Source organism: Protomyctophum bolini, assembly GCF_963924005.1.
Source record: "Protomyctophum bolini genome assembly, chromosome: 11".
NCBI lineage: Eukaryota > Metazoa > Chordata > Actinopteri > Myctophiformes > Myctophidae > Protomyctophum > Protomyctophum bolini.
In genome coordinates this window covers 24,390,443-24,409,407 of record NC_137872.1, presented here as the reverse complement: position 1 = coordinate 24,409,407, position 18,965 = coordinate 24,390,443, and the positions used below count along the sequence as shown (strand labels likewise).

The following is an 18,965-nucleotide window of genomic DNA, read 5'->3' as shown; positions in this document are numbered from 1 at the left end:
TGCTTTATGACTACCCCCATTTTAGTTTTTTGACAATGGCAAAAAGGAAATCCTAGCAGTTAAGCAGTAACCGTTGTCATGTGAAGACCGAAGACAACAGTGTCTTCTCACCTTTTAATAAAAAGAGGCCATTACTTTGGTGCTTTTAAACAAAATAATGTTCACATGCAACCAAGGGTTTCTATAATCTTAATATTTTGTTTAATACATTTTAACTACAGTAAAACTGTTCTAAGGGCTTCTCTGAGTCTGCATTGCAGTGAGTAAGTAACCAAAAATCACACCGTGTGAAGTGAGTGGTGCAACTCCGTGTTGAACCACTCGTGCAGGGGGCCGGGCCCGGGGCGGTTCTGGCGAGCCGCCCGCGTCCGAAACGGTTGAGCAATTATAGAGTTACCGTGTGGGGGTCCCCATGGGGTCCCTCTACTGTACATAAGACACACTAGTCTTAACTGCATTATGCTGTGTGTGTGTGTGTGTGTGTGTGTGTGTGGCTGCGCAACAGTGTGACACTTTTTTGTGAAAACACTATTTTCGTGCACGGACACAGCCAGCCAGCCAGGGACACACAAAGCTCCTTAATGGAGTGTCTGCAGTGCAGACACACTGCACCACAAAAATAATTTAATATACTGTAATACATTTTGTGTGCAGTGTGCTGGCTTGTCCACTAGGTGGAGGTGTGCACCTTTTTTTAAAGAAAGTACCATCAGCATCAAACCAACGGTTGAATCTAAATCCCATAGCCCCGAGGGACAGTCTGAGGAGCACTGTGACTGGTTAGTTGGTTGCCCGGTGTGGGTACCCACACCGACATCAGTAGCTGGTCTGGCTGAATTTACACTTCACAGATTTATTAAATTATTACACACAATCACACAGTGTGAATCTAATAAAATCTATATCATATCTAGACACAATATTGAAACTAAAACTGTCTTTATCTATGCTTTGAGGTTGGCGAAGGGTGACACTGACACATATAGTCATTTATAATTAAGTCTTTACAGAATAGATTACACATTTGAACAAAGTTTTATGTAATTCACAAAATGTAATTTAAAATGATCTGGCATCAGAAGAACGTTCACTTTAATGTCAATACTCAGGCTTTATAATATCTATGAAGCTGGGCAGCTGTCTGGCTTACATACCAGACCAATGAGAGAGCGACCGTGCTCTCGAGCAATGGGATCAGGGCTATAATGTGTTCACCACCCAGGCAGACTGACAGCAGCTGAAACGGCGAACATACCGATAGATTGCTACCTTTCTCCTTTTTTAACAACTTCTCATGGAAAGAACTAGGCCACTTATCCACTTAAAAGTGTCATAGCAAGGTTATAAATGTACCACAATAACTGACGTTTTCTCTTAACGAGGTTTTGGTTCTCTATTCGGAAGTCACGTTTGTAGGTCTACCAACTAGCTAGCTGCTTGGCTAACTCCTGTTCTGGTAAGAATCATTGGCCTCCACTTCACAATTAGCTTGCCAATTAGCTCAACGTAATAATATTAGCAATTAACTAATATTGGCAACTGAGCAGCTATTTAGTCTTACTGAATAGCAACGTTAATGAAATCAAAGTCGTATGGACTGTCAATAATTTGAACTTGAAGCTAACACCATAGCAAGCAACTAGATGGCTTGTAATTCAGAGTAGTGCTACTAACTAATGTGTTGTTACTAACTTAGTTTGAAACAAGTTGGTTGTTTTTTAAGAACTAATGTTGACTCAATATGGCTGACTTACTAGGTGTTCGTTCACTACGATTATAATAATGCAAAAATGTCTTTAATAGGATGATGACGTTAGCACACATTTCCTCTGTCTTGATTTAGGCTGTAGGATAGCATATCATGGATGTATTTTTATCGTTTTTGACATCCATATCTGATATATGCTAATGTAAAAATCGATCAAATATATCTATGATAGTCCTGATCCATGGCTAGCTGTAGGGTAGCTTCAGGCGCTTATATCTTTATCAAAATCTTAGTGTGAAAATACTGAATTCTTATCTCCCTTCTACCTTTCACAGCAGGAGATAACCCATGCCAGGCTGGAGAGTTCCTCACATCTAGTTATGTAAGTGTTGCATTGGTTTCTGAATCACCAGTTGTGTTTGACAAACCTTTACATCAGTATCGAGGACGAAGACTCCGGCATCATCTTGTCTGCACAAGTGTCAGATTTGGTTTGGCAAACGTTAAAACCTCTGGCCAACGACACCACAGTGCACCTCCTCCTCTCCCCTGTCTCCCCTCAGTCTGTTAACTGTAGGATTACTATGCCTCTGGGTCTGGGCAGAAGGAAGAAGGCATCCCCGTTGGTAGAGAACGAGGAAGCGGAGCCCATCCGTGCGGGTCTCAGTGTCGCAGGTGTGTTCCGAATCCACACGTCCCACACTCTTCTCCCTTGCTCCTAAACTGTGTTAATTTTGTTGAATGGTTTTAAGGTAGACCACACCAATGCAACTCAATTAGTTGCATTGGTGTGGTTTACCTTAAAACAGTTTTGTCCCAATCCGACCCTTTGGTGTGGTGGGGCTTTAGACTAACGTTCTAAGATTAGACTAAACTACACAATTTCAGATTACTAAACTAGGGCCAAAACTAGCCCCTCTCGGGACCCTCCGTAAAGCTTTTCTGAAATTCGGACTTCTCTTTACGTAGGTAGCCACTCTTGGTGCGGGAGGCAGTACAATGGGAAGTCAATAAGGAAGTCAAGGAAGAGAGAAGCCAAAACTGTACTTAACGGCATCTGTGCCAAATAAAAATTCTCTCACGTTTCCGTTGTCTCCTATAGCAGTTTTATGCATCTTTTGAAACATCTCACCAGCACCACCAGGCCGCAGCACGGCCTGGACAGAGGGTATGTGCATCTGCCTACCATAGCGTGTGGAAGAAATGCACAGGCACCCTACGTAAAGTGAAGTCCGAATTTCAGAAAAGCTTTACGGAGGGTGCCGAGAGGGGCTAAGCCAAAACTAAATGTGTTATTCAAAAGACTAAGTCAGACTCGAAATGAACACTGCTCCCAAACTGTGGAACTGCAGACTCACTCCCAATTCTGCCAACACTCTTCGATTCACCTCTTCAAACTCCACCTTAGCCCGTAACACTAGCCTCGACGACCTTGCAAGCTTATGAATGGCATGTTATGTAGACATATGCCAGGTTGTTGTTGACCGTGTGTGTGTGTGTGTGTGTGTGTGTGTGTGTGTGTGTATATTATAATACTGTTTAGACTGATGATGCTGTAGGTTCTTGGTAATATGATCCCATATTACTATTTCTATGCATTTGATGTAATAATACCTTATGTTGACTTGCTCTGGATTAAAAGTGTCTTGCTAAATGCCTTGTAAACTGTAGACGGTCTGGATGGAGGCGTGGTGGGTCTGGGAGAGGGCGCCACGCCCGAGGGCCTGCCGCCTCCACACAGCAGCCTGCGACCGCGCCTCATCTTCCACACCCAGCTGGCTCACGGCAGCCCCACGGGACGCATCGAGGGCTTCAGCAACGTTCGCGAGCTCTATGCCAAAATCGGGGAGGCCTTTGGGATCTCTCCGTCAGAGGTGAGTCAGTGCATGGAGGTTGTGTGTGTGTGGTCGTATGGTATTCATGTTTCATATGATCTATAAATCAGTGGTTCACAATCTGTGGGTTATTAATTTTAAGACCTTTTTAATTCCTCAAAAGATAGAAAAGAAAAAGACCATTATTGCATCAAAATGTATTGATCGACAAAATACACACATGTGTGTATATATACACACACACACACACACACACACACACACACATAACACATATGTGTAACACAAACACACGCAACATAGAATACAATTTGTTAAATAATATATTAATTAAAGAGGCTAAAATTGTGAAAGTAGCTGATCTACAAGCCGATCTACAAGCTCACAGTGTGTAGATAGTAGATATCACAGTGTGATAGCTATTTTCATAATATATCTGTGGAACCAAGTCAAACAAAACGTCATACCTCGGCTCCAAGTGCTTGTCAGTTTGCTTCAGTTGATCTGTTTGGGGTATGTTTAATGCACAGCTCCTGACCAACACTTTTTATCTGCGTGTTGTCTGTTTTCCAGGTCATGTTCTGCACACTGAACACCCACAAGGTGGACATGGAGAAACTGCTGGGAGGTCAAATTGGGCTGGAGGACTTTATTTTTGCCCACATAAAAGGCCAGAAGAAGGAAATAGACGTTTTCAAAGGGGAAGACGCTCTAGGCTTGACTATAACTGACAACGGAGCCGGCTATGCGTTCATTAAGGTGAGCATTATTCAACCCGAACCGTGCACATTGATTGTGGCTAGCTCTTGTATCGTCGATTGAAAAGCCATTACTTTACTTGTGGCTGTCTAAACCCTTGAGTCCTGGGGCTGATTGTATGAATGCCTTTTAAATCAGTAGTTATCACACTTTCAAGAGTGAAAATTAATTATTGAATTGATGCAAAAGTACAAAAGTATTTCATTGCTACGGTAATGAAAGTATTCCATTCATTTATGCCAGGTGCGGTGGTCAGTCCAGTGTAACTCAGTCGCCTCAGGAAACAACAGTGTGTTGACAGAATCCATTTTTGGTTATTGGCTAACTCACGGATTAAAGTTCTCAGTCGCCACGACTGATTTCAGTCATTTGGAATTCCGTAGAAGCCAGCATGTCGTCTATAAGAATGTTGCGCACCAAAAATGGCAGATCTACAAGCTCACAACAGAACGGGTCGCTCTGCGACTTACAGTAAGCAAGAACAACACAATACATCAAATACATAGAAATGGTCATCTAGGATCAAAAGCAAGCTAAGAACCTAACATCCGTCTAACGGTAGAATATCTGTACAATGAAACCACTTTAAGTACACTATACAATGCTATGTCTACAAAATATCTAGATTACATATTTTATCCTTTGCATACGGGTCACCGAGGCTAGGTCAAGTGCTATGGGCTAAGGTGGAGTGTGACGAGGTGAGTTTTCAGCGTGCTTCAGCATTCTGAGTTTAGCTGTAAATGACATGGTGCGTTTGTTTATATGGCTGCTCTGTTGGATACAGCACAAAGGCAAGCAGCGCAGCAGGTGCTCTGAGCCTGTCATTGAGCTCAGTGGTCATTATCCAGAAATAACACACCGCTCTGAATTCAGTGATTGACCAATTAGAATCAAGCATTCAACCAAGCCGTGTCATAGTCAATAATACATGAGAGGCGGCTGTTGTAGAATGTATATCATGATTATATCACGGCTATAGATGATTCTGACGCAAAGCGTGTGTCCATGGTATAGTATGATATATTTTGGCCTTCAATTTATTATTGATTTTTATGCCATTGACGGCGAGATTCACTCACAGTTTTAAACAAAGGACTTGGTTAGCAACATTCATGTTCAATCCTCTCAGGCATAGTGTAGCTGAGTGTGATTGTGATTTTTCAACAGGGGGAGAAGTGTATTGAAATGGGGAGTTCCAATTCAACTGTAAGTTCACATAATAATGGGGTTCTCCTGTTTTTCAGAGAATCCGAGAGGGCAGCATCATCCACCAGATCCAGGTCATCAATGTGGGGGACATGATCGAGTCGATCAACGGCCACGGCCTGATAGGCTGTCGACACTATGAGGTGGCCAAGATGCTGAAGGAGCTGCCCAAGGGGAAGGACTTTACCATCAAACTGTGGGAGCCTCTCAAGGCCTTCGGTGAGTGTGAGCGAGGGAGAATCTCTGAGTCGTCTTAACCACCGGGGGCGGCGGCTCAAGGGGCGAGTGGCTGGATGTTAACTGCAAGGTTGCCAGTTCGAACCCCCAGAGTTAGTGTCGAAGTGTCCTTGAGCAAGACTCTGAACCCCTAATTGCTCCTGATGTGCTGGTTGGTGTATGAATGTGTGCACGAATGGGTGAATGTAATGCATAATGTAAAGCGCCTTGGATAAAGGCGCTATATAAATGCACCATTTACCATTTTTACTTTAGCACTATTTCATACTTGGGATAATTGAAAATAAGACAATCTCGTTACAGTACAAGACCACAATGCATTGTAGATAGATATGATATTTTTGATGAAGGTTCCAGAATTTGGAAAAATCTTAGGATGCCGGGGTGAAAGTGGTTAATAGATGTATAAAAGAAAACATATAAAATCGCGGTGGTATGAGTTGTATGAGGCTTGGACTGTGACAGTGCTGTAGGGGAGTGGTTCTCAAAGTGGGGTTCGGGGACCCCCAGGGGTCCTTGAGGGAGTTCCAGGGGCCCCCCACTAAATGATAGATAGTATAAGGGTGCAGTACTTAGTTCAGACTAGTCATTGGTCTGACAAACGACAGCCTACCTCAAACCCTAACCATAACCACAAGTAAGACGCGCAAACGCGGGAAGCGAACGCAGCTCGTACATATTTGTGGTTTTTTAAGTTAAGTTTTTATAAGTTAAGGTGTGTGTGTGTGTGTGTGTGTGTGTGTGTGTGTGTGTGTGTGTGTGTGTGTGGTGGCGGGCAGGTGGTGTAACAGCGGGACAGACAGACAGACATGCTTTTTGTTCTTGCTTAATGTAAATCGCTCTGGATTAAGAGCGTCTGCTAAATGCCTAAATTGTACAGACAGACAGACAGACATGATCTGCTAGGTCTCATAGTTAGTGCTCACTGCGTTCGCAACAAGCACGGGAGCAGCACATGTTCGAGCGGTTCCCACATGTCGGACTAATGCTCCATCGTTATAACGTGCAGATCCCAGATAGTATAGGAACCAAATGGACCCTAATGGGTCCATTCGGTTCCATTTGTACACTCTCAGAGTTCAATTAACATAGATTTGACTATTTGTACAATATAAATTGGGGTCCCAGAGATATAAATGCCATTAAATGGGGCTCTGTAGCGTAATGCATGTCAAACTGGGGGTCCTTGGAATTAAAAATCTCTTATTTTCTGGTTATTTTCAAATGAGTCTGTGGTGGTCTAATAAGTTAAAGTGTCAATTTGGGGGTCCTTGACATGATAAAGTTTGAGAAGCACTGCTGTAGGGTCTTCTGAGCTGACACAGCTCTGTGTGGTCTGTCTCAGACATGATAGGCCAGAGGTCTGGAGGCTCCAAGGCGGGGTCGGGTGTTCAGCTCGGGACAGGCAGGGGAACGCTGCGGCTCCGCTCCAAGGGTCCCGCCACCGTGGAGGAGTTGGTGAGTGTGTGCCAAGCTTGTTAGTCTGTTGTGTAATGATCGGTCGGTATGTTATTTTACTTCATATTATATCTGAACAGTGTTTTCCTTGTCTCTAGCCCTCTGCGTTCGAGGAGAAAGCCATTGAGAAGGTGGACGATCTCCTGGAGAGCTACATGGGCATCAGAGACAGTGAGCTTGGTAAGTCTGTGAAAATCAAATCATTTCCATAAATACTTAGTAGTGAAAATAGCAGATTTACAATGACGTGTTGTGAGCTTGTAGATCTGCTGTTTTCACTAGTTTGGGTCCCGGTCAAACGTCTCAATTTCTCTTTTGGGTCTAGAGGCTAAAAGGCTTTGGAACCAACACGGTAGATCCTACATTCACTAGAAAGAAAATGATGAGTCTTACAGCACAATTTTCATTATGCTTTGGCTTCATGTTCCTTTGGCCCGTTTCCCTGTCTGTCTCTCTGCCAGCGGCCACCATGGTTGAGCTCGGGAAGGACAAAAAAAACCCAGACGAATTCGCAGAGGCTCTAGACGAGACCCTGGGAGACTTCGCCTTCCCGGATGAATTTGTCTTTGATGTGTGGGGTGCCATCGGCGATGCCAAGGTCGGGCGAGTGTAACCACCATAAACGGGACGTGGACCTCTGTGTGAGTGTGCACGCGCATGGCACACTCGCTCGTGTGTGTGTGCGCGCAACACTCGCAACAAAAACAGCACTGCTAGGAATCACTACACTACCGCCATGAGTTGCTTTTATCCCAGCGCACTCCTACCGTTTTGTTTTAGACTAGATCGTACTCTGTGAGACTCTTCTTTGAGACAGGGGACTCTTTTATGGGAGAAGCTGACTGCGATCAACAGAAGGAACATTCATCCTGTAAGACAGTTCAGTGCAAATTAAAAGACTTAAGGTATATTCAGGCATTAAGTGCTATTACATGTCTTCAGGGTTTTTCCAGGAATTCCTCTTTTGACCACGTCACATGAACCTGCATGTTTTTATGTTCTAGTTGTCCGCGGTGCAACAAATAGAGCACAAGTCTCAAATGTGAGTGAACTGAGGGGACCATGGCTTACACAAAGCAAATCTTTGATATTTACTAAATACGAAGATTTACCACATTGCACTGTTGCACTGCGCTGTAAAAAGAAACACTGTACATTACCTAGACAGCAAAGCAGCAGCTACTACACATTACAACAGTCGTTCTCAACCTGTGGGTCAGGACCCCCCGACCCACTGGGGGTCCCCAGATGACAGTGAAGTGACCATTTCAGGACATTTAAGACCTTATTTCTTTATCTAATAAAGAAAGACCATAACTGCAACAAAAATAACTGAATTGAATGTCAACTTCCAAGTTCTTGGTTGGGGTTGGTCCCTAATACAATTCAAATATGATTATTTTGGGGGGTGGCGGCCTGAAAAGGTTGAGAACCACTGCATTACAAGAGGTCTGCATGGACTGTTATGTGCAGAGGTATGGATACAGTCTGTTACAGTGTTGTTCTGGACCACTTTGTTTTACAGTTATGGATCATGAGTCTTGTAAGCATGTGGCTATTATGTTTTTCGTCATAATGAAGGTCTGTTGTGGGTTTTTACCTTTAGGTCAATGAGCTGTTGTGATGTGAAAGACCATAGTAATCATAGTTCATAGGTCAGCGTCTGCTAAATCAAAGGTGTTTTATCACTATTAACACTCCATGCTGCAATGAAGCTAAATTATAGACAGCATTATTCAGTTTTGTAGTTTTTACAGAAATGACATGTCAGTATTAAGAGAATCAGTGTTATATTTCCTTTTATTGGAAGGATATCCCATGGTTTTATGTGAACAAAATGTAGGAATGATGCCTGTTGTGGTTTTGTGCAGAATTGTTTTTAGTGTTTTTGCAATATTTTTTTATATTAAATGATGTAATGTTTAGTTTGTTTTTATAAAACCAAGAGAAGGGTTGTATAAGCAGCAGGGTGGTGTCGTGTGGTTGAATCCGTTTTGGTTTTAAAGCTTTGCGGGGGGGCAGGAGACCAGATCATCAATGAAATGGAACCAAGTCATGTTAGTTATGTGTAAAACAATGGATCACTTAAGAAACTATCTTCCTTTCACTCTATCCTTATGCAATATATATTGTAAACTAATAAAAGAAACAGGTGAACAACCTGTGCATGGTGCTGGAGTCATCAACAACACTATTATTGGAGAATGAAAAACCATTTAGATCATGCAAACGTGAATCGTGGTTTTCCGGGGAGTAAAACACGTGCAGTGTTAACCGTATTGAATTTCCAAGGCAACCAGTCCACAACTAAGTATTGTCAAAACAAAAATGTTTGCAGCATACCTTTTTGTTGTTGTCGTCTTTCAGTATTCCCCAAGTATGGTTATTGGGATTGATTTTGTTCTTTGATGCTGATGAGTGGGGGATATGTCTATGAGACAGATGCTAGAACACTAACGGACACTGACTGGGAAACATTATTTTGACTGCTTTCTGTTACACTGTTGTCAATATCCGATTATGACAATACTAATGACATTGATCAAGGAATTTCTTGTCTCTTCTTTGTTACATGGTACATTTGCAGTGTGAAACCAGTGAGCACATTCTGAAATATCCCATTTGAAAACTTGTGTTAGCTGAGAATGAGGTGCATTCAGGTCAGCTCAATGTTTCCCCCAGCCTAACTCAATTCTCGCTCGTCTTGCCTAATGGAAACAGAAACCTTACCTCCCGGACTGTCTGCTATCATTCATAGAACACAACCCGAGTGTGTTTGTGTGCCGAGTGTTATTTATCAGAATCTTGTTTTGCTCCTGAAATATGTATGACTTCTAACTGCTAGAGCGTTAAATCACTCACTTGTAGTGTCAACGGTGCATTGGCGATACTGTAATACGATATACTGTTCATACACTTGATATGCTTAGTGCCCAGAAGGTCACTGATCGGTCTCACTATCAGACTTTGTAGGCCTTTGTTTTGTTGTGTACATTCGGCAGTACAGCGTTTGAATTAAAATAATTGTTTCTTTACATTCACAAACCGTATCAAAGTCTACTAGTCTAATAGCTCTGGTCCATAGCTCTAATCCCTTGCAAAGGCAAATACATTAGACAAATGCATTCGAGCTATGGACCAGAGCTACTAGTCTAATAGTTGTCAGTTGAGATGAGAATGATAACTACTGATCATTGTTTGGGTTTCTTTCTATATATTAAAAATCACACCCGTGTGAAGTGAGTGGTGCAATTCCGCGTGGGGGTCACCGGGGGGAGGGGGATGCACAGGAACGCACCCAGGGTGCCGGCCCGGTTCTGGCGAGCCGCCCCGCGCCCGAAACGGTAGCGAATAAGATAAATGACAGAGTTACCGTGTGGGGGTCCCCGCAATATCCAAACCCCCGCGAACGTGCCCAGGTGGCCGGTTCTGGCGAGTCGCCCCACGTCCGAAACGGTTGAGAAATGGTAGAGTTACCGTGTGGCGGTTCCTCTACAGTACTGTACTGTACTGTACTGGCACACCTGAAATCATCATATATACAGTTAATATGTGTGCGTGTGTTTGTGTGTGTGTTAGGTTGCGCACAGGTGGTGAAAAACAACCATGCTGTTTTCGTGCTCAGACGCACCCAGCTACACACAGCTCCGTAAGGAGACCACTCAAAAAAAGGACCGTTGGCTGACTACTGGACTCTGACAACAGTGACAAGGTTTTAGTATGAGTGGCCAGAGAGGAAAAGGGGTGGCAACACATCCCCTATTTACTAGAGCTGAAGTAAACCTGTTCTTCAAGTCTTTCTGTTGATCAATATCCCCTGTCCTTTACAGTACATACTGCAGTCAATTTGCTCTTCCCTCACACAGCAGTCGAGTCTCTTACCCTTATATTGCACATTCTGCTGCAGTGCCCTTGAAAAAGACCCACCAGTAAACTTCCAACAGGAACCCAGCCATGGCGTTGCGCCGCCCACGTGCGTCCTCCCAGCCCGGGAAGCCTTCCTTCCTCCAGAGTCCCAAGATAGCTGCGGTCCTGCGTCCGCGGGCCGCTTCCTCACGCTCGGGCAGCCTGGAGGACGAGCTGTCCTGCCCCGTCTGCTGCGAGATCTTCAAGGACCCTGTGGTGCTGAAGTGCAGCCACAGCTTCTGCCGTGACTGCCTGCAGCAGTTCTGGAACAAGAAGAAGGCCAGGAGAGAGTGTCCCGTCTGCCGGAGGAAATGCTCCCTGACGGAGCCCACGGTCAGCCTGGCCCTGAAGAACGTGGCCAGCTCATTCCTGAAGGAGCAGGAGCTGGAGCAGGCCGCGGGCACGGCCGGCGGCATGATGGGAGGTGACCCAGCGGTGGTGAGGTGCCTCGCACATGGCGAGGTGCTCAAGCTCTTCTGCCTGGACGACTCGGAGGTTCTCTGCCTGGTGTGTCACACCTCCAAGAGACACCAGGGCCACAGCGTGTGTCCCTTGGAAGAGGGAGCTCACGACCTCAAGGTGAGGCTCTCTGCCGCTCGTTCCAGGTGTTGCTCTCTTCAGGAAGTCTGTATCTGGACGTAATCTCTCAAACTTCTTCTTGTGCATATTGCCAGTAGGCCACAGAAGTACCTCCACAATTTGTTTTTCCTTTCACATGTTTTACATTTTCTTGGAATATTTATCTTACACTTTATAGTGGAATTCAATGGGGCTCTGATTGGTCTGAAACCTTGCCCTTGAGTCACTGACGTACTGTATAGACAACTGACATACTGTAGATGACTGATGTGCCACATAGATATGATCTAAGATCTAATTGTGGCCATGCTGTTCCCACGTTGATCCTGAGTTTGGTATGATTTGACACACTACGTCACAATGGAATGTGTTTTAACATTCCGATTTGGAAAACAAAAGCGTAAATCTGCAGAAGCTGTGATTTTAAGTATGCTAGCTGGGAACCAGAGCCATTGGTGACCATAAGCAGGGTTCAGTTCCCATGGTCATGAAATTCCTGGAAATGTTTTGAAATGAGAAAAGCGGTTGTCCAGGCCTGGAAAAGGTTTGGAATGGAATGAAATGCTTTGGAATATATTTGCATATCTAATATATATTCCACCGGTTGGGAACCGGTTCAGTTCAGAACCAGTTGTAGTCCATGAGCCAGACCTCCAAAATTGGAACGTTAATTATGAATTGAGTGTGCATTATATATAAAATATTTATATATAATTGATAACCCTTCCACAGGAGTAGCTTTTGCACACTCAATTCATAATTAATGTTCCAATTTTGAAGGTCTGGCTCATGGACTAAAATCTGAACTGAACCGGGTGGAAAAGGGGTCATAGTGTTGTGCTATTGATTTTGTGAAATACCTGTGGCCTAATCCATATACAGGAGGTCACATGACAAAAATAATAGATATACAAGCTAACATGTTGCATGATTGCATTGTGTCGTGATATGTTAGCTTGTTGATCTATGTTTTGTTTTTCCTTTTTCTCCTCCCCCCCCCCCCATTTTTACATGATTGTACATTATTGATGTGTTGCTCTAATCTCGGCACCGCTGAAAAAGAGGGTCCCAGCCCTCAGTGCATTCTCTGAGAACTAAATAAAGGTTGAAATGAAATCTGTTCTTTTTGCCGCGTGACACCTTTCGCTCGAGTCTGTCTTGGCGCATTGATGGCACACTGGTGTAAAGAGCCTCATGCTATAGGCCCAGAAATGGGGTAAAATAATTTGAATTTAAATTATTTCTCCCTCTCTCTGTCTCTCATTCTCTCTGTCTGGATAGGAGGAATTGAGGAAGGAGCTGATTCCTTTGAAGAAAGCTCTGCGAAGCCTGTATGAGGGCAAGCAGGAGTGTGATGACACAACCGTTCACATGAAGGTATCAATAAACACGTTCTATTGTAGAACACCTGCATCTGTCAGCTCTGACATTAAGACACATACACACTTCGAGGAATGTGTTTGCAAAACTTGTTTTCAGGAGAAATGTTATTAGATTCTGTGACATGGTGTACTGTATTGTTCTCTCTACAATACATAATGCACAGTTCTGTTTATTTAAATGCTTGTTTGGGTTATTTTGTAAATGTATGTTCAATATTCCATGTATTCTAGCTGCTATATTATTGCTACGTTTTTCTTTAACCATGCAACTTTCACCATGCACATGAAACTGATTCCATACCTGCTGCTATAGGTTTTTAATACCTGATGTTTTTCACTTTAACCATGCACATGATACTGTGATCTACTGATTTATTTTATATACCTACCTACTGCTTTTCTACAATATATATCTGGATATGTTTTCAACCTGGGCAGGAAGCATTCATGCCTCATCTATCCATTGCAATGTTTAATCATGCACCAGTAGGTACACCACTCTTTGGATGTTATTCTTTGACTGTGCCTTCCTGCCATTTTTGTTCAGTGTTCCTTTCTTTATTCATGGATTCATTACATCATAAATGTCATTTTATACTTTTGCTACGTATATGATTTTGGTTGTTTTTGTGCCATTGTCTTTCTTTCTTTCTTTCTTGCCTTGCCTTCCCATCTTTCTCAACATAACATCTTGATTTACAAATGTGAGTAGGTACTCTTTCCACCGCTGGTGTTGTGACAATATAAAGCTGATTATGATTGTGATGTGTGTGTGTGTGTGTGTGTGTGTGTGTGTGTGTGTGTGTGTGTGTGTGTGTGTGTGTGTGTCATTTAGAACCAGACGCAGGCTACAGAGATGCAGATCAAAGAGGAGATCGAGCAGCTCCGGCAGTTCCTCCAGCAGGAGGAGACTGCGAGGCTGGCCACCCTGAGGGAAGAAGACACGCAGAAGAAACACCAGATGAAGAAGAAGACCGACGGCATCACCAAAGACATCATCACGTTCTCACAAGCCATCATCGCCATCGAGAACGAACTTGCGTCTGACGATGCTCAGTTTCTTCAGGTAAAGGTGCACTAAACTTTAGTTTTGTTAACATAATACGTAGGTGTTAAATTGCTCTATATTCTGGTAATCGTGGCTATGGAGTGCGGGTTCAATAACAGGGGTCTTCCTGACTCTGCAGGTCTTTAGTAAACAAAATATACATTTGCAGGTCAGGATATCGCTCTTATACAATCAGGAGAGAGAACTCATACAGGATTCAAAATAATCAATTGGAAGTGATGAAACAAATAACATTTATTTTGTACTAAACTAAAGAGCGATAGAGAGATGGGGAGACGGTTACTGAACAAACACAATGATTATTACTATTGACATGTAGATTTAACCTTTTAACAAAAATATAATTTACATGGCATTTAATAGTATTTCTCATTGTTGATTTACATCTGACCAAACATATGCTCCTTTTATGATTTCAGAACTATAACAATATCAAGAAGAGGTAAGTTTTATCCCAGTACAATTATTTTTAAACTTCCAAGACTACGCTGCAAGTAGTAGAGTATTCATTTCACTCTGAGTAAAAATGGACCCACAGATTTCACTGTGTACCCATGCGCCTGACACCCATGTGGGATGTTATTTCCACAGAGCACAGATCACTCCAAAGGAACCAGAAAAACTACCTGGAGTTCTTATAGATGTGGCCAAACACATCAGCTCCTTAAAATACCAGATCTGGGAGAAGATGGTGGACCTTGTTCAATACAGTAAGCAGCACCCCCCTACTCTAGTATGTAATGGCTGGAATACAAGGACGCTCGCCCCCAAAACACGCTCGCCACGGGTCAAATCTGACGACCTCAGAATGGTCACCACCAGGTATTCCTAAAACGTAACCTCAGGAAAACTATGGCTAAAACTAACCTTATTCCTAAACGTAATCTCAGGAAAACTATACCTTAAACTTATTCCTAACCTTATCCTCAGTAAATGAATACAAGAACCACTCGGAACGAGCTGGCCCCAAAAAAAAAATGTTGGCGAGTGGGTGAGCCTTCTGGCTATATATGTTTTTATTTAATTTACATGACTATGTAAAAGGACATTTCAGGACTATTCTAACAACGTCTCTCCATCCAGCGCCTGTCAGCTTGGACCCCAACACGGCGTACTCCTGGCTGTCCCTGTCCAAAGACCTGACCGCCGTGGCCAACAGCGGCTCCGTCCGGCAGCTCCCAGACAACCCCGAACGCTTCGGCCACTTTGTGTTTGTGCTGGGCTCCGAGGGCTTCACGGCGGGCCGCCACGCATGGGAGGTGGACGTGGGCGACAAGGATGACTGGATGCTGGGGGTGGTCAAGGGCTCCATCAGCAGGAAGGGCCGCATCTCCGGGTGTCCCGAAGGAGGCTTCTGGATGATCACCCACTGCGAGGGCGAGTACTCGGCCATGACTCGGCCCAGCACCCCGTTGGAGCTGAAGGGGGAGCTGACCAGGGTGAGGGTGCAGCTGGACTACGACTCCGGGGAGGTCACCTTCTCCAACCCGCTCAGCATGAGCCACATCCACACCTTTCACGACTTCTTCACCGAGAAGATGTTCCCCTTCTTCTGCCCGGGAGCCAACATAAATGGGAACAACCCTGCGCCCCTTAGGATCTGCCCTGCTAAAGTGGCTGTGTGGAATAGTGCCACCTGGTGAAATGGATGGATTTAGCAGGCAGTGCTTGTACATTCAATGAACTTTAATTGTAATTGTAGTATTTGGCGTGTTTTAATCAGTTGCAGTGACTCGCACAACAAATCTTGATGAAAATGAATCTTGAACCAGAAGTAATCAGAAGTACACAGTTGTCCTTGTTTATCTGCAGTTGAAGTACAGAGTGACTGTCTGTGTCTACCAGGGTATGGTCTTCCCCTGATAATCCAGGAAGGCCCCATTCTGCTTGTCAGTCAGGGAATCCATCACACGGAGCAGCCCCTCCACACTCTCTGGAGCTTCCATGTGTGCCTGGTGGTCACAAACACACACACTTTACGTTTAGCATGTCGTTGCTGTCGGACAGAAACCTCCCATCTCGATATTCTAATGTTTTTTTGGTAGCCCTACTTGACCTACAGTGTCACACACACAAAAGCTTCAAAAGTAGCAGATCCACAAGGTCGCTTTTGAGCTTGTTGATCTGCTACTTTTACATTTTTTAATTTATTCTGACAAGTAACAGTTTTGGACTTGTATTGATTGATTCTCTAGTCTATACTCCCAGTCACCCAGCCAATCAGCAGCTCGAGATCAGCTGCAGACTTTGCCCTTTGCAATAACATCACACTGTCTGGATGCATTAATTGCTCTGGTTTCTCTGTGCTTCAGCATAGCCGATTATTGATTCCGTTCCCAACACAGTATGTACTATGCATGTCACCATATGAATTACGTTCTTTGGGAATTTAATAAAGTTACTTTTAAATACATTTATTTGCAGTTGCATTTTTACGTATTATAATTGGCATGTAGTAATTATTTTATTTGGCATTCCATCTTGATTATTTGTTTTCCCCACGCACACGTAACGTGTCTTTGAGTACTTAGAAAAGCGCTATATGGGTGTAAAGAGGGTATGTGCATGCATAAAGTGATTGGCAAAGTGAGTTTAACGTTTAATGCAATCAGGGAGGACTTTTCTGTTTGGATGTATGGGCTGTCAAGACCAGAAAGTCACATAACTTCCAGGTATGATGATGACTATACCCTCTATAGTATTATTATTGTTATTTACCGCACTTCCGCCCATCTCAGTTTTCACCCAGCCAGGGTGCAGGCCTGCAAACAGAATCTCATCCTTCCCAAACTCCTCCGAGCAGCACAGCATCAACATGTTCAACCCCGCCTGACGCCGGTTACAGGAGAGACAGAGAGAAGGAAAGGTGGGACAGGAAAAATAAAAGGCCAGTCAGGACTCAGGACATTAGGTGAGGGTTCACCAGTTCCCCTGTCACATGTTTAACTACTTACAGCTCACAGCAGTTTCTACAATGTCTACAGTGTGTGTCGTATGCATTGATAAGGACATTGAATGGTCTACTGTAGTTATCTGTCTGTCTGTCTGTCTTCACCTTGCTGACTCGGTAGGACATAGCAGGCATGTGGGAGTATGAAGCTGCCAGAGAGGCCATGGAGGCCATCACTGAGGAGATATTGATGACGGCCGCCTTGCTACAAGACATCCTCTCCGGTGCCCCGCTGGCCCTCGCTGCTGTCTGCACCAGAGGCAGGAACTCCTAATGGTCCACGGCCAATAGGGGGAGAGCAGTGTTACGTTGAAAAGCAACATTTTAGTCATAGTATTTTGAATAAAACTTAATTTAGTTTTAGTCACATCTTTGTCAACTGATATGTTATATATCATATAGTGTAGTTTTAGCCGACTAATACTAAAAATGTATTTTGGCAGGCCTTAATGGCATCGTAATGCCTGTTTTTACACTTCGTTCCAGGCTGAAAATAGCAGATCTACATGAAGCTCACAACACCGGAGTGTAACCAAACATAAAATGTCTTTTTAGACTAGAATTGTCTTAGTCTTAGTTTTTCATCACAGCCTAGTTTTTATTTGGTTTTCGTCAGTGAAAAAAGGTAGTTAACGAACATTTTCATCGTAGATTTAGTCACTGGGGGAGAGACACTGAGAATGAGCTGAGAGACCGTGATGAAACTGTCAATGGAAGTCCAACTTCCGAAGAGAATTACTTCAAAAAAAATGAACATAGAAAGAGGTTGGGTGGAACAAGGTGTGCCTTTTAAACGATTTAAGTACTGTAATCGTCTGCTTGCCTAGGCAACCACACTAATGTTTGATCAGATAATTGGCTATTTCCGCCAATTGAACAATTTTGAATTTTGAACTACGTATAAAATTGTGATTTAAACCAAGAAAAGACACAACTCACCATATTACAATAACCAATATAACCGATAACCATATTACGATAATCCTAAATATCTAGTTTTATATCATATCGATATAATACGGTATCTATATATTTCCCAACCCCATAACCAACTCATTGATTTGTATATTATTATTATTATATTTTTGTTAGAAGACTCGTCTTCGCACATCCTAGTCTATACCCTTACTTTAGTCACATTCATAGGGCCCATAATGTTGGTGTTGAACGCAGCCTGCATGTCTTCTGGGCTGGTGGTCATCACGGTGCCATGGGCAAGGACCCCTGCATTGTTGACCAGCAGATTGAGACCACCTGTCCCCACCAGAGAGCCTACCTTCTGGGCAGACTGCTTTATGCTAGAGAGGTCAGTGACATCTGACAGACGGTGAGAGAGAACAGAGAAGCAGTCAATACCAGGCACTCAGATAAACATCAGAACACTGGGGTTTAGTGTAGCGCATGGCTGGTCCCACAGGGGGTTTGACAGAAGAGCTATTGAAAGATTTAATGGTTCGATAACAGAGAGAGGAACAGAGCTATTTTACCAAGACGGATGACCGTGATGACGTTAGGGTGCTTCTTTGCCAGGGCTTGCAAGGCCTGTAAAGTGTAAACACACAGGAGAAATTGTTTTGGTATTGGAAGCACTCTCACAGATTTTTGTGAAAGAACATTTTATGTAGCACAGCAATCTGGGTAACTATTGGCAAAACAAAGGAAAAACAGTCTGTCTCGAGAGAATAGTACCACAGAGAACAAGTCTCACCTCACTTCTGGGTCCATCTGGGTCCCTGCAACAGGCAAATAACTTTTGTATTGGACGCGTGGCTTCTACCATTTGCTTAACCATCTCCAGGCCTATGCCTCGGTTAGCTCCCGTGATAAGCACACTGTATGTTTTAGCAGCCATTTTTCCCCAGTCTCATTTACC

The 18,965-nt window shown here is 43.6% G+C and overlaps 3 protein-coding genes across 3 annotated transcripts; 2 read left to right on the top strand and 1 right to left on the bottom strand.

Annotated features, from left to right (window-relative positions):
- The first annotated feature begins 1,223 nt into the window (after window positions 1-1,223).
- On the top strand, window positions 1,224-9,379 carry gipc1 (GIPC PDZ domain containing family, member 1). Its single transcript, XM_080776188.1, has 8 exons — window positions 1,224-1,456; window positions 2,044-2,383; window positions 3,380-3,582; window positions 4,117-4,302; window positions 5,550-5,730; window positions 7,094-7,206; window positions 7,305-7,386; window positions 7,668-9,379. Exons 2-8 carry the CDS (start codon window positions 2,293-2,295, stop codon window positions 7,817-7,819), a joined length of 1,008 nt encoding a protein of 335 aa, XP_080632314.1. The 5' UTR covers window positions 1,224-1,456; window positions 2,044-2,292; the 3' UTR covers window positions 7,820-9,379.
- A 1,505-nt stretch (window positions 9,380-10,884) lies between these two features.
- Window positions 10,885-15,787, top strand: LOC308323663 (E3 ubiquitin-protein ligase TRIM35-like). Its single transcript, XM_080775430.1, has 6 exons — window positions 10,885-11,691; window positions 12,973-13,068; window positions 13,909-14,139; window positions 14,562-14,584; window positions 14,734-14,852; window positions 15,226-15,787. The coding sequence occupies exons 1-6, from the start codon at window positions 11,161-11,163 to the stop codon at window positions 15,783-15,785; spliced, it is 1,560 nt and encodes a 519-aa protein (XP_080631556.1). The 5' UTR covers window positions 10,885-11,160; the 3' UTR covers window positions 15,786-15,787.
- Window positions 15,788-15,838: 51 nt separating this feature from the next.
- Window positions 15,839-18,965, bottom strand: LOC308323664 (C-signal-like). The gene is made up of 6 exons (XM_080775431.1): window positions 18,801-18,965; window positions 18,580-18,634; window positions 18,222-18,409; window positions 17,198-17,362; window positions 16,861-16,971; window positions 15,839-16,094 (listed from the first exon to the last, which is right to left on the bottom strand). Exons 1-6 carry the CDS (start codon window positions 18,942-18,944, stop codon window positions 15,981-15,983), a joined length of 777 nt encoding a protein of 258 aa, XP_080631557.1. The 5' UTR covers window positions 18,945-18,965; the 3' UTR covers window positions 15,839-15,980.